The following is a 27162-nucleotide window of genomic DNA, read 5'->3' on the forward strand; positions in this document are numbered from 1 at the left end:
TTGACATACTCTTACTCATAGTTTATTGCTTTTTCCTCTTGAACTCCATATAGCAAGTTCTTGATACTGCAGCTAAGTTTAGTGAGCTCAAGATTTTCTCCTAACCTTGCTTTTCAACTTCTTAAGTGTCAAAAAAAAGGTCAGTCACTAGTTATTTGAACTTCTAGCTGATACTCCTTTTCTTTTTCTGCTTCTTCCCTGTTACATAAGCACACCTCAGAACTCACTGGAAGTTTCTTTAAGCATCTACGGCTAATAAATATATTCACTAATCACAAAATAAGATTTGTAGATTCTTGTGTTGCTGAAAGCTACATATAATTCAAATACATAACCCTCATGGCACCTTGGGCCTGCCCCACCTATTTGTTGTCTGTAAACAACTAATAAGACACAGTTGTCAGAAAATTATGTCAAATGATCTATGGCATTTAGTGTCAGATTGCAGTAAAAACACTTCCTCGTTGGTGACTGTGTAATAATGAAATCATAATTAGTCTTGATTTCGTACATACTGAATATTTGTAGCTACTGAAGTAAGAAATTGCTCAGATATCCTGAAATTTTAAGTCACTGCTACATAACTGAGTTGCATAACCTCTCTTAAAGGTGCATGGTGTAAATTGATGTCTCCTGGCAAACTTTGCCCATAGTTACAGGGCAGCCGCTCCTTTCTGTCACCTAGTAACTTTTTAGTAGTCAACATCAACTCAGAGTTTCTGAGCTAGTACTTTTAGAAATTCTCTTTAGGCTAGAAACTCTAAACAGTGTAGTAGCCTGAACCAAGCACAACAACCTATGAGAGGAGAAAAAAATTGTAGTAGTATATTCTGAGCATAAAATGGATTTGGCCGAAAGTAAGATTATACCTGCAGGCAAATCAGGCCAAGTCCTGGAAAAAATCTGGCATCTGAACTTGCTGGCAAGAGATATGCTTCTGAAAAGTGATCTGGATAATGAAGGTATAGAGGAGTATGTGCTTAGACTGATTTCTTTAACAGAAGAGCTGAGCGGTTCTCTCAGGCAGCAGCTGGAGAAGATTATGGAAAGTATTCAAGACACCTGTCACTTGCTGAGCGCTCTCCACAATAAACACAAGGAATTGACTGGAAGTCCAGGCAAGTATGGAAGGACTTAGCTGTAAACAGTAGGGACTGGGCATGTTGGGTGCTACGTTCTGCTGTGTGATGGTGCCAGGGGACCTTACTTTTCATTTTTCAGTATTTCAGTACTTGGTCACTCATGACACCAAATTAATTCATATTTCCACAATTGTATCACACTTTTTTTGAGTCTATTACATGAGATTCAATATGAGATTCATAATTCTCATTATGTGACCAAAACCGTATTAAAAAAAAATAAACTAAACAGAATTGTTCAAAGTTTTATGTATACTATTCTTTGGTGGGTTTATCTGGCCCAGACACCAGATGCCCAACCAGCAACTTACTACCCCTTGCTCAACAAGAAAAGGGAAGAAAATAAGATGGAAAAACTCCTGGGTTGATATAAAGGCAGGGAAGTCACTTAAAACTTATCATTGTGGGCAAAAGGGACTCAACTTGGGAAATAATCAATTTATTGTACTGTCAATTGAATTGGATAGTGAGAAGCAAAGGCAAAAAAATCTGAACACCACCTTTCCCCCATCCCTTCTTTTTTCCAGGTTCACCTTCACTCCTTTATTTCCAACTCCTTTACCTCCTCCCCTTCCTGAGGAGTGCGGGGGGCAAAAGTCAGTCTATAGCAGTTCCCCTCTGCCATTCCTTCTTTCTACCTCTTTTTCATGTTCCACTATGAGTCCTTCCCATGGTCTGCAGTTTCTGTCAGGAAAAGCTGGGCTCTACAGAGGCTGCAGTTCCTTCAGGCAATATCTACTTACCCTGACAGAGAGTCCTCCCCAGACTGCAGAGTGGATAGTTGATAAAAACTTGGTGCTAATAACACCAAGGTCATGGGTTCAATCTCCTGTATGGGCAATTCACTTAAGAGATGGACTCAGTGATTCCTGTGGGTCCCTTCTAACTCAGAATATTCTGTGATTTTGTAAACCCACTCCAGTCTGGTCTCCCACGGGCTTCAAGGGAATCTCTGTGCCGTGCCTGCAGCACCTCCTGTTCCTTCTCCTCTGACCTTGTTTTTTGCAGGGCTAGTTCTCACGCTTTTTCCTCACTTCTCAGTTTTCTCTGGTGTTCTTGCCCTTTCTTGAATATCTTTTCACGGGGGCTTTGCTGCCAGGCTCAGTTCAGTTGTACAATAGGTGAACATCAACGTATTAGCAAACATTTATCAAAGCTGAAGTGAAAACTTTTAATAATGGCCTAACAGCATTAAACCTCAAAAGAGGAGTGTCCAACAGGTCAAAGGAGGTGATTTGCCCCTCTACTCCACCCTTGTGAGACCTTACCTGGAGTACTGAGTAAAGGTCTGGAATACTCAACACAAGAATGACATAGACCTGCTGGAGCAGGTCCAGATGAGGGCCATGAAGATGATAGACGGATGGAGCACCTCTCCTATGAAGACTGGCTGAAAGAGTTGGGGTTGTTCAGTTTGGATAAGGGAAGGCTCGGAGGAGACCGTGTTGCAGCCTTCCAGTTCTTAAAAGGGGCTTATAAAAAAGAGGGAGACTGATTTTTTTTTACATGGACGGATAGTGATAAGGCAAGAGGGAATGGTTTTAAACTAAAAGAGGGGAGATTTAGATTAGATGTTAGGAAAAAATTCTTTACTCAGAGGGTAGTGAGACACAGGAAGAGGTTGCTCAGAGAAGCTGTGGATGCCTCATTCCTGAAGATGGTAAAGGCCAGGCTGGGTGAGGCTTTGAGAAACCTAGTCTACTACAAGTTTTCCTTGCCCGTAACAGGAAGGAAGGTTGGAAAGAACATTAAAGATCATCTTGTTCCAACTCAAATCATTCTGTGATTCTATGATGATTCTATGATGCAAAGACAGAGAAAGAAAGAGATTCTAGACAGAAATCTTTACCTATGCTTGTGTTTATGAGTCCTTGATCTGTAGGTTTATAAATTAAAACATTTGTGTTTAAAAAGTCTCCTTCTAGGCTCCAGGCAAGCTAACTTTGTCCTGTTGACCTCATGGTTTATGTGATTTTTTAATTTTTTTTTGTCAGGTTTCCAAGAATCATTCTCCTTCCAAGGAGCTACTATTCCTCATCTGACAAATACCCTTTAAAACAGTCAGCAAAAAGGTCTGGATACAGTTGCCTATAAACTGCATCTGTATTCTAAAGCTGTGTTATCAAACATCAGAAAAAGCACAGAAAGCAAAGTGTTAGAAAAGTGATGGGGGAGGGGGATAACACAAAAGAAGACTTATTTCGAGGTTAGCCTTGTAACAGAATGCAAAAAGTGTCTTTCCATGTGACACAGGATAGTGTACAGTTCCAAGGCCATATCTTTGCTTGGCAGTATTAGAAAAGTCACATTCACAGCACAGGACAATGCCATTGTTTTGAATTACCCTGTTATCTTCAAATTTGATTTTAGGGAAGTTTAAAGAACTATATAATTTGTTTGATGGTGGGCTTTTTTGTTTGTTTGCTTGGTTTAGGGAACGCAAAATTTGGGGAAGAAATGTCAATTTTGGCAGTTTTGCCTAAGCTTGAACTTTGCCTTATAGTGAAACTGGGAAGGGTCTTTTACAACCTCTTCTGCAAACAAAGCTGTGTTATTTCCAATATTTTTGTTTTATTTCTCAGCCCTGTTAAACTATTTAGAATTTCTTCATTATTGTAAAAGTGCCTCTGGAAAAACATTAGAATAATAGTTTTCTTTAAATTACCAGTGCAAAAAATATTTTAAAAAAGTATACTTTCTTCCTTTTTTTTTTTTCCTCTCAATATAGTAAAAGTCCAATAACAAGTCCTTTGAGAACTGAGGAAGTATTGGAAAGGAATAATTTTTAAACTGAGTTAAATGAGAAAAAACCTATTCTGAACTGTACTCTTCGTAGGTTTAAACTAATCAAATGCAAACAGAGATGAAAGTGAGAGGCCTATCTAGATCACATAACTTCACTCATTGATGTATGATGACATTTGTTCTAAAATTATTTTCCATGTTAAAAACCTTGAGGTATTGATTTACCTCATATGATGTTGTTGAAAAAAGTGAATGTAAGTTGATGACTTCCTGTAAGACTTGTATCAGTCCTTTCTGTTTTCCTTCTTTTGTGTGTCTCTGTCCATTGTAAGTGGAGAGCACGCCACACTGTGTTTCATTTTGTGCTATTTTCTTATTTGTATTGACTTTCACTGCATTTAACCTGCAAAACAGGGCTTGCCAGAATCTCATGCAGCAAACAGAAATAAGCAAGAAATTTTCCAAGGGGTTTAAAGTATGCCTAGTTCCAGTTATAGAGGTTGACAGCATAAGGTGAGGGAAGAGCTCTAAGTAATACATATGAAATCCTTGGAGAGAATATCTGGAGTGGTTTCTAAGAAAAGGTATAAGATAAGAAAAATGAGGGTTTGTAAAATAAATAAGATAAAATCTTACACGAATGGCACATGATTGTGTGTTTTTTGTGCATTCTTCCTCACCAAGTGGTCTTAGTTACATGCAAGGGCAACCTCTACCATTCCTGAATACTGCTGAACTCCAGTATTATGTGTGGGCTGGTGGGTTTGTGTTATCTATTCTTCATAGCAAAAATTCGAAGCTGCTAAGCATGTTTAAAATTAGGCTCGTGTATTACAGCTTTGTTAGAGACTCATGCATTGGAACCTTGCAGGATTCCAATTCTGGAAATATATATAATTAAGCTAATTTTAAAGCTCTTCCCAAATTGATTTGAATATTATTTACCAATTCCATGCTTTGGATTGTTTGATTGTCATTAAGAATGTAGCTAGTGTCTGACCATTAGAAAGGTGTTCATTAGAGTTGCCACACTAACACTTTGACAAGTACACAGTTGTTCTTGGAAAAGTACAAAAATGTATTTGTTTGTATTCAATTCTTCAGAAATTAATTGAAAACATTAAATGGATGCCAGGAAATACAGTGTTCTTCATGTATTGAATGGCCCTATGGAATTATGCAAAATTCATTAGGTATGTATATGAGTTTTCACATTCTTTCTAGCTTTCATAGCATAATTTAATTGGTTACTTATTTTTTCCTCAGAGCACAATGGAATTATAGATTGTCTGCAGAAAGTGAAGGATTATTTGATAAATACAGTCTCACGCCTTCAAGAGGCAGAAAATAAACTTTATGCTGCTAGCTGTAGACAAGATGATGATTCTCAGAACCAAACTGGCCAAAATGCTTCTAGAGAAACAGATGTATGTTGTTCGGAAGGAGAAGAAACAGACTCTGTACAAGCATCTTCCAGACCAAGTCAGCAATTCCAAAAAACTCCTTCCCTGAACAACACAGAAAGTCAGAATGTTAATCAAACTCAGATAAGTGAAACTAAAACTGTTGAAAAAGATGCTGCATCATTAACTGAAAACACGTCTGACCAAGAGGAGGATGCTAGCAGAGAACCTCCAATGAAAAAGGAAGATGGTGAACACAGACTACTGATGAACTCTGTTACAGAGAAAAAAGAGTGCAATGGAAAGGATAAATTTCACAGCGGTAGTTCTGTTACTGAAAAGCCTCCAGAACCGGCTTTTCAAGATGCTCTTATGAACAGTGGGGAAGGGATTTTGTCTGGAACATTGAAAGACATTTATGACAGAACCATCACAAGTCTTTTTGAACAGGAAAAAAAGGAAGTAGCTGGAGAATCTTCAAAAGGGCTAGAAAGGGAAGAGCACAGACTGACAGAGAAAATGGAAGACAGTAAAATGAAAACAAATAAGGAGATTTGTAGAAATTACCTAAGTACCTTCACATCTTCAGCACAAACATGTGATCTTTCTTCTGGGAATCCTTCTGTGAATGATTCAGAAGTTCAAAAATCTAGGCATTGGATGAACAAAGAGTAAGCACATGTTCTTATTTTTTTAGGAAAAGACGTACATAATTATTGCTTATTAACATATAAACATATGTGGGTGCAGAAGCTCAATATACATGTACTGAACAGCTGCTGGTCACGCAATTTACAATTTAAGCATGCGTAATGAAGATCTTTCCCTTTAGTCTAAAGTAAGGTTTCCATTTGTATAATTTTTTTTATACCAGAGAGGGACTGAGTCACAGCCAATAAAGTCAATAACTCCCAAATTATTGGAAATCAGTAGAAAATGACCCCAATTTGTCAATTTCATGGTAATTTGTAAGCTGTTCTGAAACAGGTGAAAGATGAAAATTTTCATGATTTTCCTACCTATTCATAAACATATTTTTCTGAACAATCTACTTATGCTTCAGTGTAGCACATCATTACACTGAAGTATTTAATTAAAAATGCAAGACAGTACCCCACCCAAAATAGAAAGAATAATATTTTTATATCTTTTTTCGCCAGATTTCTAGTCGAGGAGAGTAGTAAGAATATACATGAAGTAGCTTGTTTTATTAAAGCTCCTGCATCTGTTCTGGAGAATCTGAAGTGTAAGGTACTGAATGACACTAGTTCGTTGGTGGTGGATGATTCTGAAGAGCTGGTCAGCAACATCATAAGCATCGAATGTTATGATTATGAAAAAATTCTTTTCCCCATCAACATTGCAATCCCCTTCACTTCACACTTCAGAGGAAATTATCGGGAGATTATGGTGAAGGTGACTGATGTGAACTTTCAATCAACCTACTTAACTCCTATTTCTTTGGAAGGATACCGAGGAAGTCATGAGGTTGGTAACCTCTCAAAGCACCATAAAAACATCATTTGAGGTTCTCAGTCAAGTCTCTCTGGAGTTATATAAGTAAAGTTGTCATTATTAAATCATATTGTCTACTACTCAGGGTAAAATAGAACTTTTCTTCCTACTTTCTCATGAACTATTCTGTAATTTAAACCTAGTATTTGACAAGGTCCTTTTCTTCAATTGTAATGTTAAGGCAAGTGCTTGATCCCACAATATTAATGATTGAGTAATGGTTCATGATGTTGTAAATAAGTGTAATGAGTTGCATTATTTGATAAAAGTAAAACTTAAAGGGAATTATTATGAATTTTGACCACAGTAAACTAACACAGGTCCATGTGTATAAGTTCAAACTCCATATTATAAAAACACAGGATGGTTCTTTCTTTTTTTAAAATGCAGAAGTGTTGCATTGGACCGGAGTCATCACCCAGCTTAGAAGCTTATTTCATTTCACCCTGGTCATACACTGGAGTATTAATGACATCACATGATGACTAGAGATCACCAGAAAAGTGGGCATGCAGGTGGCAATAATATGCAATTTATTTTCATATCAGACATTGCTCTGGAAAGAATGTTGCCTTCTCAATATTCTTTTCCACTATGGAACACAGCTTCATTTCTCTCCAATGTGATCTAACCTCACATTCTCTTTATTCAGGAAAGTTTTGCAGAAGTGAAAATTTATCATCTGGGTGTTTTATCTGTATTGTCATGCTTAAAGAAAGAAACATTTACTGTTCCAAAGATAGGACTCTCACAAAAGCTGAGCATGGATTCTAGAATCTCTTTCTGTTACAATCCAGAAGCATTCAGTTCTCCAGCACCCATAGAGTTAAAGGTAAGCTTGAAATATGCAATACTTGTTCCATAAGTGTGTTATCTGATCAGTTCTGTAACAAGTCTGCCAATGTTAAAGTGCAATCTGTTCCAATATCAGAAGTCTACAAAAAGTGTTTACAACTCTACATCCTGTATAAGCAGATTTCCTGTCAGTTTTGTAAAAACCACATAATAACATCAGTAGTCAAGGATATTTCTAGCTAAAAATATCTATCTACCTTTGTTTCATGTAATTCAGAAAATACAGTAGTTTTAAATAAATATGTAAGTAGCAACTCAAAACTTCAACTGTTTATCCCATTGTTCAAGTTAATTGAACAAGTTTTCTCACCCAACCTCCCTCCTTTTTGCCAGGAAGTGCAACAGAAGGTTTTACTATGTTTTACTCTTAGGATGAGAATAATCTCAAATTTTCCATCAGTTATAACTTGTTTTTCCCTTCCCACATTAAAACATTAATTTGGAGGTACAGAGAAACTAAAATTGCAAAAAAAATAGAGATTAGAAAAATCTCAGAAAATTTCCAAAATCTGAGGAAGCTAATGAGTTTCAAATATTGAACCAAAGCAGGAACAAAACAATCAAAATATTTGAGTCAGTAAAGGTTGCAGTTTTTGATGACTTTCAAGCATTTTGGCATGCATTGTATAAAGTGCTGATACTTCGATTAGGTTGTTGCTGGGTCATAGAAATGAGTCTGAAGCTTCTGTGATAGTCTGTTCCAATTTCAAAAGATAAACTAATTTGTAAAAAAGCCAGGCATGTAAGAGAAGAGATTTTTATTTACCAATTAATTATATAATTGCTTTCTCTATTTAGATTCAGCCAATTGAACCATCATTGGTTTCAGCATTGAAAGCAAGACATGATATGTACCACTCAGTGATATCTACTAGTGCACTGGTTCATGTCCAGCATCCTTCAGCCCAACCTTTTAACAGTTCAGTCACTATTACTCTACCCTGTCCTCCAAACCTAGAAAAAAAAAGGCAAGGATGTGAGACAGAACATGAAAGAGCCATTAGTGCTACAGTAAAGAGGGTTGCTGCAGCATACCATCCTTGGTAAGAACAACCTCACTACAAATTCAGCATTTTTAAAACATCAAAATTAATTAATTTTAGCAGTTACTGATTAATAATTTCTCGTATTAAAAATGTGTTTGTTCCTTAATACAGATTGCTATACTTAGAAACGTGAGTAACACTAGAGCAAATTATCACAATTCTCATGCTATAGTTTCACCTTAGAAATTCATATAGGGTTTGATGTCTATTCTTTAAACATTCTGTGTTTAAACCCCACACATTAAAAATGTGTGGGTTTTTTCAGTAAGAAATATTCAAGCATTTTCAACAAAGTCAAATGCTGAACATGGAGAATAGACATATCTAAAAGCTGCTGTGGTCATTACTTTACCAGTTGGTCATTTGAACCTGACCTTTGAATTTTCTGATCTCTACTTCTACACGTTCCAATGGTTACTTGAATCAAAATGTATGGCACAGTGGTTTGTAGTAGGTCAACTTCATGGTAACTACTGCACTGGATAAAGATCTAGATTTTTTCAAAGCACTCACTACAACATTTCTAAAATTTAGAGCTTTTGGCATGTCTTAAAAATGGATTAAAACATGAAGAGAAGATTCCTAAAAAAAAAGGTACTCTCTAAATCTCAGTTCTTTATTGGCAGTTCAATAAAATCTATTCATCATGCACACAAGGATATGGACAAAAATTTTTGGTGGAAAAAAAGGCAAAAGCTGACCTCATCTATTTTGTCAGTCTGTAAATCAATGGTGTTTTTACCATCTCATGCAGGGAAAAAAATTAATCCGATCGTTGTCCTTCCAGTTGTGCTGCCATAGGCAACTCCAGGTTCAGAAAGCCTTATTGTCTTGGTAGGGACTATCTTGGAACAACAGTCAGCTTTGAACTACTTTTGCCTTATGTTAGCTTATTCCTACTGGGCTAAACATTTCTTTTTAAAAATCCACGTATATTCCAAGATTACGATAGTCTTGAAAGTAAGCAAGGTACAAATGGAGAAGACTGACAATGTTCTATCTTTCCATTTCAGAAAAACTCCTCAGATTATGTTTTAAAAAGCTCTGCATTCACACTGGTCTCTTAGAGTAGAACACCATTTTTATCACAAACTTCAGATGTGAGAAGGGTGACCATGTCAGTTTATAGGGGATTCAAATTCCATTTCCTGAACCAGAAGTATTTCATTGTGTGACAGTACCCTCATGGCATCTATCTCTTCTTAATACCAGTCTAAATGTCCCTTTAGATTCTCAAAGCACATGTGAAAAGACTGTGGCTTGAATGCTTATTTCTGTATGAATTTCCACAGAAAATTTTGCCAACGCTTTCCTACATTTACGCATTGGCTGAGGCTGAACACTTGAGATACGCTTAGGCTCTCCTGTTTGGAGAATTTTCTTTTTTAGACTGTATATAGGGCACGTATTTGATGTGAGTGGGTTATTCATATACGGTGTTAAAAAACTCATGAGGAGAGGTGTGTAGGAAAGGAGAGTTGTGGGTTTCTGTAAAAAAAACCAAGCAAAAAAACCCCCACCAAACACCCTCATTTCATTCATTGAAATAAATTAGCCAGAACATGTCATGTCACACTGTCTTGGTTCTGAGTGTGATATCAAAGTAATCAGCTGATTTGAAGAGAACCTACTTTTATTTTCTCTGTTGAGAGCAATAATGGATAGCACTCATGTCTTATTTTCTAAATTCCTTTGTGGTTGAGTAATATTGGCCTCTGGAAGAAAAGGTGGGATTTTGGTGGGTTTTCTTTTTCAGATATGTGTATCTACAGAATCTAAATCTCAGTGAATGACTCAAAACCAATCCATAATAAGTATTGTGCATTATATTAAATGATAGATTAAACTCGATTGATTTAGAAAAAAGTTTTATTTTTCCTTTTTTTTCCCTTATTTCTTCAGAATTGAAAAAAAAATCTCAACAATTATATTACTTACATACTCTGCAGTATAGTTCCAGATACAGATTTTAAGCAAGGAGGATAAACCAGACATAGTCATCAAGGAAAGCAGAAGGGAGAACAGCTACAAGCACAACCTTACTCTTTCTACAGGATCTATTTTTCATTTTGTTTTTTCCTATAATTCCTTGGCTTTCTAGGGCTTTAAGCACTTCTGTGAGAAAAGATGGGGAGAATTTCAGCGATACTTTGAAATTATTAGGTCACAGAAACAAAGAAGAGGGGTGGAAGGTGTTTGATGATGTCGTTATCCAGAATGTACGGAATGGGCTTGTATCATTTGAACTAAATGAACATTTAGAAAGGTAATGTATGAATAATTTAATAAAATTTTATTTACTGAAATATTTACTTCCATGTATACAAATCAATGGAAATTATTAGAGCCAAGAAATCATCCACTATTAACTATTAACTTGTCAGTATCTCTTTCTCCCACTTGAAAGCATAAGATAATTTAGATTTGTTACTCATTATTAAAAAAATATAAATTTAAACACTTTTTCATTTATAAAATGTACACGGTGTAGTACATACAAAACCTGAAACAGGAAGTGAAGGTATCAGTCTTAATTGGAAAATGTGATTTAGCCCTCCAACTACAAAATCGTAATTTTTTTTGAATTCTTGTTAGGAAATACTTGCTTTCATCTAAAATTCATATATATTTGAAATCGTAGATACATAGTCAACATACTCCACAGAAGCAGGCAAATTTCCACCTTCTCATGCGTTGGAAACAAGGATGAAAAGGAGGTAAAAAAGGCCCATTGGAGACTACCCCAAATTATTTTGCAAAATAAATGATTAGCAGTTGATAAAATGATTTAAGATAGAGCTATTTAATTTAATTTTCTTCCCTTTGTTTATTTATTTTTTCTTAATACAGCTTTGTGGTCGTCCGCCTTTCATTCATTTTGGAAAATCTGTATCTACTCCTCTTTGCTCAGGCTCTGGAAGAAGCTCTTTGTACCACGATGGCTAATGTGATATTGTATCGGAAAAGAGAAAACCCATATAAAATAGTAGTTTTGCTGTCTGCATCCAAGGAATTGACCTATGAACTTCAAAATCTCCATGAGGAGGGCTATTTTGGTCCCCCAGAACCTACACAACAGTTCCCATTAAGAGAGGGAGAGCAGATTCATTTTAGATTTATAGGAAATATATTTGCTTCAGGTAAGACAATCAATTCATGCATCTGGATGAACATTACCAATTACCTTAGTTGTTAAAAAGGGCTGTATGGGAACACTGATAGACTGTGATTAGTCACAGCACATTTAGTTATTTCACTGTTTTATTTCTCGTCAATGATAGGAACATGGAACTTAATGGAAAACTGCTCCAACTGAAAAAAAAAATGTGTTAGCTGAACAAGATCCTGAACAATGTGCTCTAGGTGACCCTGCTTTGAGCAGAAGAGTTGGACAAGATGATCTTTAGAGATCTCGTAAACATCTGCCATTCTGTGAAAGATGACCCCTCAGAAAGAGATGTCATTGTATGTTTTATTTCAAAAGGGCAGCTTTCTCTCAATAGCTTTTTAATATAGAGAACATAGGAATTAAACAGATTCCAAACAAAAGGAAAAGTCTGCTAATTTATCTGTGTAACATTCACTTAAAGGGAGCAAGAAATCCAGGGCAAAAATGTTGCCTGTTGTGAGTTGCACTATGAATTGAGGTGATGAGAGAGAGTTATGTCATTTCTGTTAACAGCCTAGAAAATTCTATGCAGTGGCTGCTACCATTCAGGGATTTGCTTAGAGGAAAAAGAGAAAAGAAACCTCAGAAAAGTTTTCCTCCAAAATTGCATATATACACTTTTGTCAGTTTTAGAATGAACATATATATTTGGCCCTATGGACATTTTCTGCATGAACTCTCCCACTGAAAACTCCATTTACCCTAAAGAAAGCACTATTCTTCAAAAAGAGAAGTCTCCAGCCCTCAAGGAATGCCTGGTCATATATGCAAAGGATAGTGTATATAAGTGTATCAATTAAAATGGAATTACAAATCCTAAAAATGCACCTAAATCTCTGGCACCATTCATTTCGTTCTTCTCTGTATTATGTACTTATCTTCTTTTGCTTATCAACTTGTAGCACAGACTTCACCACTTATTCCTAATGCCCCTTCCTTATTCAGAGGCTAAGAGAAGTAACTGTGAAGATATTTCTACTACTGAAGCAGGCTGGCAGGAATGTTTGAACCTCAGATGTTCAATAAAGTAATAATAATGATAAAGAACAACCAAAGAATGTGATTACCTTTATTTGACTCACCCTAATGAATTATTTTAGATGCCACACATCTGAATACAGTGCAAAAATATTTAAATTTTTTTTTCATATGTACTACAGAGAATGGAAAAGATTTTGGAAAAGTCTACAGACTGATTTTTCATTCACAAAGAAAAGCCAGGCTGGAGCTCCAAATTAAAGAAGTGGATGAATTTGGTAACCACAGTTCACCTCATTACAAAGGAACTGCAGTATTTTATAAAATTACAAGAGAGATGATAACCAAGAAATGGGATCAATCCTTACCATTTTGTGAATATCAACACCAGTCTCCACTGTGTAAATTACCACTAACATTACCAAAGGTGGGTTTCTCACTTGATAATATTAGAGATCTTTCCCTTTTTCTCTTATCATATATTTATTAGGCAAAAGGATCTTGGTATGATTTTTGATTTATAGATACACACAGGATTCACTGAGGGAGCCGTTCTGATCCATCTTCAATGTACAAACATTCTCAGAATTTCTCTTAGCACTAGGGAGGGACCCTTATCCAGGTATAAGCATGGAAAAATATTTAGCAGAATTTTTTTCACCCATCTACTCTCTCTCCAGTTAGTATGGCACTCAGCAATTATTACTTAAGTTTCAGTTACATAATTTTTGTTTCATCATCTTGGGAGCACAGACTTGCAAATTGTAAGATCATTAAATGGTTCATGTAACCTCTCTCCCACCTATCACCTGATTTTCCTATTATGCCTGATTAGCCTTGGCAATACAGCCACGCAGGCAATTATCTTCATCTCTGGTGACCGCTATTGCTACATAAATTAATCTTTAATATTCCTGCAATGAAATCGCATAGTAATCCTTTCAAAGAGCCTAGGCATCAGCACCCTATATTGTACAAATTGATACCTCCAGACTGCTATAAAATTTGCATGCATTTTAATATCAAAATATGTACAATAACGCTTGGTCTGAATCTCTGGTGACAAGGAGTAACATTCTCCCTCTTTTTCAATTTAATTGACTTCACTCTTCCTAAAGCTATCACCTATTAATACATCTTCTATTTCATGAGCATACCTCTTTTCTCTCTCATCATCATTCTTCCAAGTAAAATTTAAAGAGTTAACTGCAGATTATAAGAGGAAATCTCTTTTAGTGACAAACTCCACATAAAATGTATGTTTTCCTTTCAAGCACTTTGTTTTTCTGCAGGGCTAGCAGTGTTTACAGAGAGGGAAATACAAACTCTTGAAGTCTAGTGGGATGATTAAAAAAATCATTATTAAAAAAATAACTGTAGCATACCCTAGATATTAGTTAGTTTTCTTCCATCTGCCTGACTAGCTGTTGTTCCACTTTATTTAATTTTATGCATAACAAGATTTAAGGATTGAATTGCATTTGTATTAAACCACAAAGATAAATATCAAGTTTCTTAGATTTGAGTTGGCATATACAGTCTACTGTAACACATATTAGTGTTTGTATTTGGACTATTCTTGTATTTGGACTTTTCAAAACAAATATTTCTGACTAAACCTTTTCCCTACTAAATTTAATGCTTCCTCTTTCCCAGTGTGGCTGAGATCTTGGAGTCTGGTCAGCCTGTATAAGTGTGTGAGAATATTTAAATATGTGGGTACACCATAGCACCCACGCAACCTACTCATTTAAGTGGAAATAAAGGGAGGAGCTGTATAAAATAATCATTGCTGGAAAATTAGAAAAAACCATTCACCTCAGGAATGGTGATAGCCTTTGGCAATATTATTTTTGTATCTTATTTTTGAGAAGTGTCTCTACTTTCATCTGAATCACTTCAAGTACAGAGGACGTAAGTTTGATGCCAGAAAGTCTGCTTAGAGGGTCAGTTATATTACTTCAGAAAATCAGTGCTAAAGCATCTTGCAAATAATTTTTCTTTTTCTTCTTGTAAATATATTTTATGAAGCACATTTCAGACTCAAGAATCTTCACTAAGTGCAAATATTATATCCAAAATGTAACCAAAATGCTTAAAAGTGTTTGCACGCTGATAACTTTTTTGTTATTTTCTGTCTTACACAGAATGAAATACTCATATGTAGAATAAAGAACAGCATCAAAAACATCTTCCCTTACGTTGCAAGTAACCTTTGTACACAAAATATTATATTTTGTTATAGTTGGTGAACCTTCCTACTTTTTATTCTATTTTCCATCCATCCAGTGCAGTAATTTAAAACTGGTAATGCCTAAAGTAAGGGTTTTTTTAATAGTAAAGAAATATTCTTTAATAATTTAGCTACTTCAGTCATATCTTTCTTCAAGAATTAAAAAACCATAGTGAAGCTGATTATTTGACTTTAGTGAATAAGTAGTAAATTAAATACAACATACCTTACTATTGATATATTAACATACAAGGCAAATGGGAACTCCCTCCCCACCACTATCTAGTGGTGTACAACATTCACTAGCAAAGTTACAATGTTGTTCACTCTTTTGATCCTCATATGTTCTTCCAGCCAAGTAAATTTTGAATTCTGTACTGACCAAACTCACATAAATTTTAAGGACAAAAAATATTTCCCAGCCAAAAGATAGCTAAAAAAAAAAAAAGACTCGAAAAAGTCGTTGGTTTTTTCAAGGAAAGATGATTACTAGTAAAGTCCCATACAGGTCAATACTATGATATTCATCAGAACATTTTGAATAATTGTCTGTGAAAAGTCACATAATAAAGTGATATTGAGCCACTTGAAAATAAACTAGATAATTAGATGTCAATAATTGTTTTGTTGCAGTAGAAGTACATATCTAATTTTATACAGAGATTCTAAATTACCTATTAGCACTTGAAAAAAAAACTCCTAATTTTTTTTCTGAGAATTTCCAGAGCATTCAGTAGCAAATAAAAAGGCAAGCAGAATGTTCTGAACTATTAGACAACAAAACTGAAAACAAGATTTTGCCATATATCTGTGTGGCATCATGAGGCATTCACATCATGACTAAACTGTGCAATTCTGGTCATAGAACACAGAAAGAAGATCTGGAACAAGAGGAAAGAAAGTAGGTGATCAGAAACATGGACTGGTTCTAGGTAGACAGACAATACATTGATCACAACACTTCAGGAAGCTTCAATAAAAGTTGAAATATGAATTTGAAAATTATGGAGCAACTGAAAAAGGATGAATATATCCTTTTTCACAGGAGATAAGAACAATTATATTTGTAAGACACAGGTGTAACCAGCAATAGGAAAGAACATACTTTTTAGACTCAGAAATAATCAAATGGTGAACTCATTTTCACAGGATATTTGCAGCAGTTAAATACATGTTTCAGCCAGAAAAGGAAAAGACTGGAAGAGAGACAGAATCATATATTAAACATAACAGTTCAATTAAATGCCAGAGCCATGGAAATGAAATACTAATTACTTACCATATCTTATGATGTACTTTAAAATTATTAACAGTGATAAAAACACTGACTGTAAATATTAACATAAGGATTTTAATTCTGTTTTTACTACATGTTATCCAATCAGCATGTTTGAATCAGATAATTCTTCACATTTAGGTAGGCTTTCTAATGAGTTCACAAATACTCAGTGTTGCCTGCAACAATGCAAATTTTCTCAACAAGATGAAATTAATTTTTTTCCAGATGATAAAGTTAGAACCATCAAGAATGCCTGATTTTGGTTTTGACAAAGACAGATTGGAATCTTTTTAAGGCAGCCATTCTGACTACTACATTTTCACTCATTTCTGTAAAATTCTCCCCTAAATTTCTCTTGAATTGTGGAGAGAAGGTAGTAACTATATAGATCATAAGACACTTTTTATATGTTTGTGCCGATATTGTACACTTACAAATATATTTCTGGCAGTGATCAAAGCAGTGTCTTTTTTTACTTTATGCAACCATTCACATCAGTTTTTAGTTTCAACATACTACATTTGTACAGAAGTAATCTGGTCTTCACTAATGATTCCTATTTATAGTTCTTTCATTTCCTTAGCAACAGAAACACTTGTTGATCTAACCAGTTATTTTCAACACAAGTCAAATATATGTACTAGGTTCTGATATCAAGTATGTGTGTGCTTATCTATTTATTTCAAAATTTTGTATTTATTTGAAATGGAGCTGAAGAGTTTAAAATATTAATTTCTCCTTTTCTGTCTGTCCTGTTTGATATGCTACAGGAGTCTGGTCATGTCTGAGAGGTCCATTTGACAGAACACGTAGATGTTACTGGTTGAAATCAAAATGCTTTGCAAAAGTAGATTGCTGTAATATATACAGGCATTATGAAATTACTATTCTGCTGGAGTTTCATGTCTAATGACTGTCTAACAGCAGAATAGCATATGATCCTCTGCCTCAGAAAGGCAGCTTCTTAGCTAATTGAAGGGCCTTCCAGACTAGAAAATTGCTTTGACTGCTAGGAGTAGTTTACTTAAGCTGTCGACCAGAACAGCGGGACCACATGCTGGTGCAGCTGAACCATGAGCGAATTTAGCGCTTCACCACAGATACTTAATCTTTAAAGGCAGTTTAATGTTTTAGATCTAGTGCACTGCATATTATTACACTATTTCTAGACAATACTAATTTTCAATTCTTATACTTTTTACTCCTATTTTAACATTAAGTAGCATAAAGTGGTTCAGATTAAAGTTAATGCATGGGTAATTGAGTTCATCTACAATAACTTGAAAATCTCACAGATCTTTGAGATGCTAAATTCTCATTAATGAATGAAAATAAGTTTAAATATAAAAGCATAATTAAAGAAAGCCAGAGAAAGCTGAGTCTTGAAAGAAAAACAATGCCCCCTTCTGGAAGAGCTTTATATTCTCTTTATTCTGAGGGGATTTTAGCCATGTTATTCTATCTTCACACCAGGGCAGGACCAATGACAGAATTTCTGTAGAAGCATGCAATAAAAGGCAGATTCGGAACATAGAAACATAGAATAGTTTGGGTTGGAAGAGACATTTAAAGGTCATCTAGTCCTACCCCAGAGATCTCAAGAGTAGTACAGCACAGGATGGTTTTGCACTGCCATGCAGTACAAAATGTGGGCATCCTGTGCACACTGGAATCGCTTCCCAAGATGGCCTGATGAAAAGTTGATTAATTCACAGGTGAATAGGTAACACTTGTGATTATATTGACCTTTTGGATGTGCAGCTCAGTACATATGAGACACTCCAAATATTGAACAATATAAAAGTCTGTATTATAAAAGTGATTAAGATAAGCTCCATAAGACTCTGGCTCAGTATGCCCAAAAGGAAAAGGAGAATAATTTTTCCAGTCAGAGTTTCATGCTCTTCATTCACAAATGAAAACTAGAGGATCAGCAAATAAACCTTGGGCAAGTCTCACAGGGAAAGCTGTGCATGAACAGCTGCATAATACAACTGAATATGTGTCACTAAAGTAACATGGGCACTAAAAGAGGATCATTACAGCTTTAAACAAAAAAAAAAATCTGAATTTCACTTTATACAAACTAATCTCTTTTTGTGCTAATTGCTTATATAAGTAATTTCTTGTTCTATATGTAGTGGGAAACACTAAAGCTCAAAAGACTTTCCTCTTTCTCAGTCACAGGAAAAAAAGGACAAAGTATTTTTTTTTTCTCTCCACTGATTAGAGAAAGAAAGAAGAAGAACTTTGTCCTTTCTAATGAAACTTGTCTTTTGAATTTTGATGATTTTTTGTGATGCATTGAACTAGTAAGATGAACTATGTAAGATGAATAACTATACCTGTAAACACAACATGATTATTAGACCTAACAACAGATATTGCATACCTAAAAATGTTTATTCTCCTTGAAAGGTAGGCAAAGTTAATGCAGTATTCAAAATTAGAATCTCTTGCATGTATGAAGGTGCCATAGAGACTTTCTAGTTTCTACACACCAGTCATGGCATAATGCTATTGATCAAACATTTGGAAAATTGTATAAATTATGAACTTTTTAATAAGAGATAATAAGCATCCATTTGTTGGATGGAAACTTAGTTTCATTATTTTAAATAGCTGTATATTGATTCATGCCTGCTGATGGTGTTAACTGGTTTTCAATAGTGACAAAAATCTTCTATTAAGAACCAATCTTAAATGTTGATTTACTGCAATCTCCTCCTATACCCTATGCCTCATTCCTTACTCATTTCTTCATTTCTCTTTCCTTGACACATTTTCTTTAATAGCATGAAAAATTGATCAACCATCCACGAAGCACAAAAACAATTTCTTCTGATTCATCAGGTAAGAAAGCATCCATAATATATTTATATCAATATAAATAATAATTATACTTGATATTTATTTTTTTAAAAATGCAAAAAATTGTTTTGGCTGTAACTGACATTTAAAAATGCCGTATTCAGGAATATTTAATGTGTTAAAAGATAGTGGAAGGAAAAAAAATCTGTTTATCTTGAAATACAAAAGGTCTTGTAAGATAATGTTGTGGTGGGATGCTTGAGCAGCATATAATTTTCTGTATAAAGAGATCCAGATTGTATTAGAAAGCTCCAGCATGACTGATGTATCAGTTACAGGAAATATCAAAAACTTTATATTTTATTGCTAACTTTTTCCATGCAGTTCCAAAACTTGTAGATCATTGCTGAATCTGCTCTTGACTAAATTCACTTCATGTTGTAGTGCAGTTACCAAAAATTACATTGGAAATAAGAAGCTGTTTTCATTAAAGTAAAAAACAAGCCATATTTATTTAGGGAGTATATCCTCTGAGCCTCCAGCTTTAGAAAGCTTTTTAAAAGAAAGAAAAATATACATAGCAGAAGAATAATGCTCTCACTTAACTAATTTTTGCTCTTTAGAGGACCTGTGGGACAACTTGCTGTTTTGGCTTGCAGAAGAGCTTGCAGAAGATAATATATCCTTGTTTGCTTTATGTTTACCTGTTCGACGAAGCATACTTCAGCTTGTTAGGCTGAAGTGCCCTGATAATTTAACACACCAGATCTATGAGCTGCTTTGCTGCTGGAAAAAGACCCTTCCAAGGTCAGCAGATAAACAGAAGCTCCTGTCTCGCTATTTGCGGAAGAGTGGCAGAAGTGATCTTTCAGAAGAACTTCGTTTAAAGTGGCAAAATAATGTGTTCACTTGACAGAATAACAGTCCGATTTCTCTTGTTTTTTGTCAAAAGGTGTGAATATTTCCATGATACCTCTGGATGAAAAAATGACAGGCATATAAATCAGGGATAAGACTATTTATTTGTTACTTTGCAATCTCTTTACTAAAGCAAAGTATAATAACAATGCTCTTGCTTGCTAAAAGTGAAAATTTCTTCTGTGGAAAAGTAAGATATTGAAAATATGGGTACAAAGAATTATAGACTGGTCTGCATAGGATTCTAAGGACTTTAATTTTTTGCACATACAACAGTCAACACAGAATCATATTTCTCTGCACTTTAAACATTTGGAATTATTCATTACACCAAAATCACATGGATCATTCTATGAAATGTGGATTACTTTATATCCAGTATTAATAGCTATCATTATACTGCACAGAGGTAACTTCTTTCTTTCAGATTGTTAGTAATTCATTCTGCGTTTATATTCTCCAGTAATGTTTTGTATCCTTGTGAATGTCATAGCAGACACATGTGAATATGTAATCTGTTTCCAAAATTTATGAGATTTCTTGCCTCACTTTTAACTGTCATTGCAATGGGGTGTTTTAGGTTACCATCAAATTTGGAAAAAGGAGTATTTCTTCATATAAATTTTAAAATGCTTTGCTTTGATGTTTTGTTCATCATACTAAGTTCTTGTATTGAAGATACAGATGTAAAGCAGGTATGTTTGTGCCATTCCTCAGTCATATATTTCAATCTCTAAAAACTCATTTCTTTCCAAAATGCTAAGTAGGAATGACCTAATTTTTAAGTCAGAGCAAGAGCAAGTTTGGGCTTTTAGTACTGTGTTTCTGCTGAGATAATATTCTAATTTACAGTCTTCTGTCATTGCTTCTACCATGTAACACACACAGAATTTCTCTAAACACGAAACTTCGGCTTCTGTTAAAGGCTCAAAGTACCTGGCAAGAGTCACTGAATCACACAATTCTGAGAGCAAGCTGACTGCTAAGAAATTACACATAAAAATATCGATTTGTGATTACACAGGCTGTCATATTTGTGTGATTTCCCTACTGCTTCAGCAGTGTGCAACAGATGCGGCTCTTTCTTCAAATCCACTTGTGCATGTTTTTTAGTAACTGTTATTCTTCTTGATTCAATACATCACTTTTCTTCTTTCACCTCTTCTTTAATAAAATAATAAAACTTTAAACATTAATCTAAATCAAAAAGTTTACAATACAGACTTTATTAGTGTTTAGACTATCTAGAATTCCTGTAAGTCTTGCCGACAAATCTTACTTGTGATACATAGTTAGTCTGGCTATTTTATTTTTAGAGGTCATATATTTGCGACATTTCCAAATCACTACTATAGATGAGAAAATTGCATGGCAAAAGAAAAGATAAATACGAATAGTATTAATTAGTTTGATTCATCTAGTCAAAAATGTTTCCTCCTGGGTGATTAACAGTTTTTAGACGTAAGACAAATATATGAACATTTTAACCCCTTTCACTGTGAACTAACCATACTAGCAATCCTTTCCTTTTTTTTTTTTCAATAAAGGGGTTTTCTTAAAGTGTAAACTAACTTCTTATTAGAGGAAAGTATTATCAAACTTTTCTCAATGCCCAACACATTTGTCATCAGATCTTTTGTCATCAGTGCCTTCTCTTTAGGATTAATATTCACTTGCAGGTTCAGCAGATATTGTCAGTGAGTATGTATATCATGATCATGATTCTATGTATGATGGTATGGCAAACAACACCAGAAATATTACAAAAAATTGGATTTTTTGTAAAAGTATTTTGACTCAACTACCAACATTCTGCCACAAGATGGCCTCTGCGTCCAACAAAACCATGTATTTCACATGCTGAAAACTACATGAATAAAACACTACTAAAAACTAAAAGCCACTTAGATACTCCACGCAGTATCAGACACTGGAAAAAGTTGCCCAGAGAAGTTGTGAATGCACCGTCCCCGGAGGTGTTCAAGGCCAGGCTGGACACTGCCAAGAGTAACTTTGTCTAGTAGAAGGTTGGAAACAGATGATCTTTAAGGTCCCTTTGGAAACACACATTCTATTATTTTATGATCAATAACATCAGTGCAAGGCACCAAGAATTGTGGGCATTTCAATAGCATCTGTGCAAAGGGAACAACTGCATTCAGTCTCCTCTTCGTGGGAATTTGAGATTATTTTTCACATTAATTGAACAGTAAAAATATATGACATTTGCTCATGTTCAAATCTAATTTGCAAATATGAATCAAGTGACTAAGTAAACAATATATTTTATGAAAGACTGCAAAAATTATTAATAAGGTAGATTAAAAAATTAACAATTTTAAATATAACACTTCATGTTCTCCTCTGAGGAGGTAACCTTTAAGTCTGCTGGTTATTTTTCTCTTCTTACAGTAATTCTCACTTACAATCTGAAACTAGTAACTAGTCTTGTTGTGGACCAGCAAAGCTAAGCTGGGTGGTGATGTGCTTTTCCTCTATTCCTCCCCCTCCTCATCTCTCTCACCAGTTCTGCCTGGTGCTGGGCCTTTCCCAGCTATATGCTCTAGGTAACCTTCACAGCTTTCATTCCCGCGTTTTGGATATTTCATCTGCTGAAAAGGCATGGGTAGCATTCAGCATACACTTTCCCAGCTTAGAAAAACATTTTGACAGAAAAGCATATTTAAAATGCACATTTTAACATAAAATTATATAAGAACCACATGAAAACCAAATATTCTTATGCCTTCCCACATCGTTTCTTTTGCTTTACCAGACATCCACAGAAGCGTCCTCCTTGTTTAGGTCTTTCTAACCCCAGGGACTCTTGACAGGAGGAGAGAATGGGGGGTGTGGGATGTGTATGTTTCCCTTCATGTTTAGTCTCAACCAACAGTTTTATATCCAGATATGTTTTAGATTCCTTTCTTTTCAGTTAGAGAAGAGATTCTTCCCCTCTGAAGTTCAAAGGCTGTAAACGAAACCTTCAAACAAAATAGGTTTCAGATCAATGTGTGTGGCCTTCCATGCAACAGAACATCAGCAGCAATAAGACGCAAAATTGTAGCTCTTTATGGCTAAAGTAAATTAAGAATCCAAAGAGACCTTGTCAAAAAGGGAGTAGTATTGGGGTATCAAATGAGGTGGTTCTCTAACTTTATGGAAGGAAGAATTCCTAACCACTCTCCTCCTTTCCCAATACCAAATGCCAGTCACATGCTGATATGGCTGAACTACTGATGTGGAAAGTCCAATTTCTTAACTAGCATCAACAGTCTCCTTTCTTTTTCAGGCAATCAGATATTGTCTCCTAAAAGAAAGGGTTCCCTCAGTGAGATTTAGACTCACTGAATTGCAGTCAAAATGTGGGAAAGAATGAGACCTAAATGGGGCAAATCTGCTTCTGTGCTATGTGTTTTTATTGACTATAAAAATTATGTAGGACCAAGAGCAAAATCTGAACTGTATTGCTTAGAATGTGTCTGTTTTCCACCCCTAAAGAGAAGGTGAAGCTGTGTGTTTCTGCTAAACACAAATGAAGGCGGCTGAACAGAAAAGGAGCTAAGATAGGAAGCCAGTTGCTCATAAAGAAATAACCTAGACAACTACAATTTGGCTAACTGAAGACAGAAGTTAATTATTTAAATACTGAACAGTTAATCTGAAAAAAAAAAAAAAGAAACACATATATTCCTTTTGAGACATTGTTACAGGACGGATTGCCAACTGCATCTGAGACTGATGAAGTTCAAAGGCATGAAGCAGACTTCACATATTCAATGTTCAAAATACAAATTCTCTCTACTTAGTGAAGCAAGGTTCAATAGGCAGAATCAGTAAACTGCTTAATATAACAGATGTTTAATTAAAAAAAATGAAGATGGCATTTAATCAATATCCCATCCAAGCCCCTTTCAGAAATGAGTTGGTTTATTCTTTCAATAGCCTTGGGTAAGTGCTGTGTACATCTTTAGCAAAGTCATTTTGAACTGTGAGAGTCTGAACTTTAAAGCTTCTCTCAAGTGAAGTGGGAGGGAGTTCACTTACAGAGCTGTTTGGTGGGAGAGCCTCAGTAGAGGCTCCTTCCAGCTCTTCTCAACAGCTCATTTCAGTGAGCACATCTCAAGTGCAGTGAAATAAACTCCTGAAAAGGCAGGGCATTCAGGAAATTGGCATAAAATAGCCCAAATGAAATCAATCCTTCCTTTCCATATAATCTCTACACTTTACCTGAAGACACAACAAAAAGTCCTTGGGCATCTCCAATACACTCAGAAAAGTAGTCAGCCAAAGGAACATAATATTTGCAATTCCTCTGGTTCTAAGCAGCAAAGTGGCTTGAACATGTGTCTCAATACCAGATACCTGCCTTTTCTGAGGCTCCTTCAGAGTCTCCTTTTTCATGCTAGAATACTTTCTCTAATGACTCTGCTTACTACTAATTATGCAATCATTATTGATACATGAGTAGAAACATGGTCCAAGCATGATGCTCTGAAAATATACTTAGAAGGTCTCCTAATAATTCTAGATAGCATAGATATTTGGAAAAGCACAGACACAGCTATTTCAGTTGATCTGAAGCTGAGTTAGATCATATTATACAGAATAAAAACAACTTTCACATATAATACTACTGATGAGAAAAAGATATTATTAGTTAGTAATCTACTGTAATATTGCAATAAATCATAGTAATTCTCACAAGAATAGAAAAGCAGTGTTCATGTTCCATCCTTTCCCCTTGAACAATGAAAATATCATAAATATAAGAAAAACGATTCTATAATGCAGTATGCAAGTGTAAGGTCTTGTTCTTATCTCTAGTCTATGAGAAAGACAAGACTTCATCATTACTGTTGTAACACTACTCTTAGTCTTTCAAAAAATTCATATGCTTTTGAACTCCCCATTACATATAAAAATTCATTATGTCACAGTGAGTATATCCCCTTGACGGAATATTTTTCGAAAGCCATATATGGGGTCTTACATCTTACTGGCCTTTTTTGTCCTTTGAACACCTATCATATCATCAAGAACTTTTGTGCTATAGCTTCCCAAGTGGAAAAAACAGTGCCTCTTCAACTTGTTAATATCCTTTTAAATCCATACATAACCTTTATAGTCATTGTACCCTATTTAGTAGTCCATTTTGATAGTATGACTTCCAGAAATGTTATCACCCGTTTAAATTTTGGCTTTTTCTCAGATTATGGCCAGAGCAGACTAATTACTTATCAGAAACTGAAAGAACCTAATAGGACTGGAAGGATTCCAGCTGGGGTTATTATTATACGTGATAGCTTCACACTGCAAGTGCCAATTCAGCCAGCAGATATCATAGAAGAGCTTCTACAAAGATATTATTTCTTGTATTTGCAAACTTGAAATCAATATGTAAAAAGTCATTTCACTAAGACAATAGAAGCAAAATTCCTGAAAGACTGTGCATTATTCACTTGTCTCTTAATGAGTTACCCTGTTTTAGAGTCTTTTGAGGTGAAGGGATGCAGATCATTTAAGATGCTGATATTATGCAATCAGAAATAGGAATGCTTTCTTTCTATGAACATTAATACTTTATTAAAATCCATGTCCATGCCTGAAGAATTAAGGATTTGAATAAAAAAAGGTTGAAGTGATACAGAATCAAGTGTGTAACAATATTTTGGACTATTCTATCTCTAGAAGGAAACAACAAATTATTCTAACATGAAGAAACTTGTAAAAAAATCAGAAGACTTTATTGGTTCATATACTTCCAAAGATTTTAAAAAACTAACAAACTTTTTTGGGTAAGTGAAGAGAGTCAATTTCTGTTCTTCATTTTTTTCTTATGATGTTTTGATGAAATCTCATTTCTCGTAGAAAACAAGATGCTGCAAATAATCGGATGTTTTCTTAGAACATCTGTCAAGCATTAAATTAAGCTGATACAATAACAGATTTTACGGTACTTATAAAACTAAATCCAAATGGTTTCAAGAATACTTTAGCTCATCTCTTTTTACACCCAGAGAAACTCCTAAAAGTCTAGATTTTTGTCAGTCCAGAGGTAAAACAGGGAAAGCCTTCTGATATTTTTTTTTTAAACTACATAGACAATTTCCAAAATGTTCCAGAAACAAATGGTACCAAGTTGCACAGAGGAACAGCAAACTGCCAGCACCACTCTAGAAGAGATTGTAGAGACCTCTGCAGGAAGGTGCATGGCTGTGCTCATGTACCTTCAAAAAGAATGAACTCGAAGTGCCAAATCTTTGCTGAGGCGGAATAGGTAAAAGATCGTGCAAAAAGAGAAAAGTTCTCTACAGGAAACTATGAAAAAAGTCTTGTCTAGCAAGAAAAAAAGAGAAAAAATTAAAATTATTTTCAATTAGATAAGCACTCTACTGGTTGCTGAGCATAAACACAGATATAAATAAGGAATTAGAACTATTTCCCTAACCGTTATAATCTTCCGTCAGGATTCAAAGGAGTACATACTGCAAGAATTTTAAATTACAGTTTTTAAAGTTCATTAAATGTTTTAGAACAGCAGTCTTCAACAGTGGAGAACTGCAGTCACAAGGAGAGACATTCTTTGTCCATTTTTGTGTTCCTAGGTTATAGAGACTGATATAAACTGGATGGGAATTATCAACATATCCTTTTTACCAGTTGTTCAATCCACCTCCACTTGCAAGCAGGCTCCTGCCACTCCTTGTCACATTGCACACAGTGTACATGGACATACACACATATGCACACCTAAACCTGACAGGCAATAGCCTCAGTTCATGCCTAAGAAAGGTATAAAATCAACCTGATTCATGGTTTCCTGGCTGACAATAAACTGCTGACAAGCTTTTGTCTCTTTTCTTCTTCAGTGACTGGTAACCATGGCTACCCAATGCAATAAAGTTCGCTGATCCACAGTGCTGTAATTCAGGCTGTGTTTACTGCAACTGATTTTGTTATGGAACCCCTAGAATATAAAACTAGTAATTCAGGGTGAAGTGAAAATTAGCTACTAGTTAAAATTTTGCTTGTATTTTAGTAAAAAATACATGCCTTGTTGAACAG

The 27162-nt window shown here is 35.1% G+C and overlaps 1 protein-coding gene across 1 annotated transcript; it reads left to right on the plus strand.

Moving 5' to 3' along the window:
* The first annotated feature begins 841 nt into the window (after positions 1 to 841).
* Positions 842 to 20089, plus strand: DTHD1 (death domain containing 1). The gene is made up of 10 exons (XM_027642600.1): positions 842 to 1118; positions 5154 to 5961; positions 6451 to 6778; positions 7458 to 7637; positions 8459 to 8703; positions 10808 to 10972; positions 11557 to 11846; positions 13036 to 13280; positions 19161 to 19218; positions 19800 to 20089. The coding sequence occupies exons 1-10, from the start codon at positions 842 to 844 to the stop codon at positions 20087 to 20089; spliced, it is 2886 nt and encodes a 961-aa protein (XP_027498401.1).
* Positions 20090 to 27162: the final 7073 nt, after the last annotated feature.

This window comes from Corapipo altera, unplaced genomic scaffold (assembly GCF_003945725.1).
Source record: "Corapipo altera isolate COAL_440 unplaced genomic scaffold, ASM394572v1 22, whole genome shotgun sequence".
Classification (NCBI taxonomy): Eukaryota; Metazoa; Chordata; class Aves; order Passeriformes; family Pipridae; genus Corapipo; species Corapipo altera.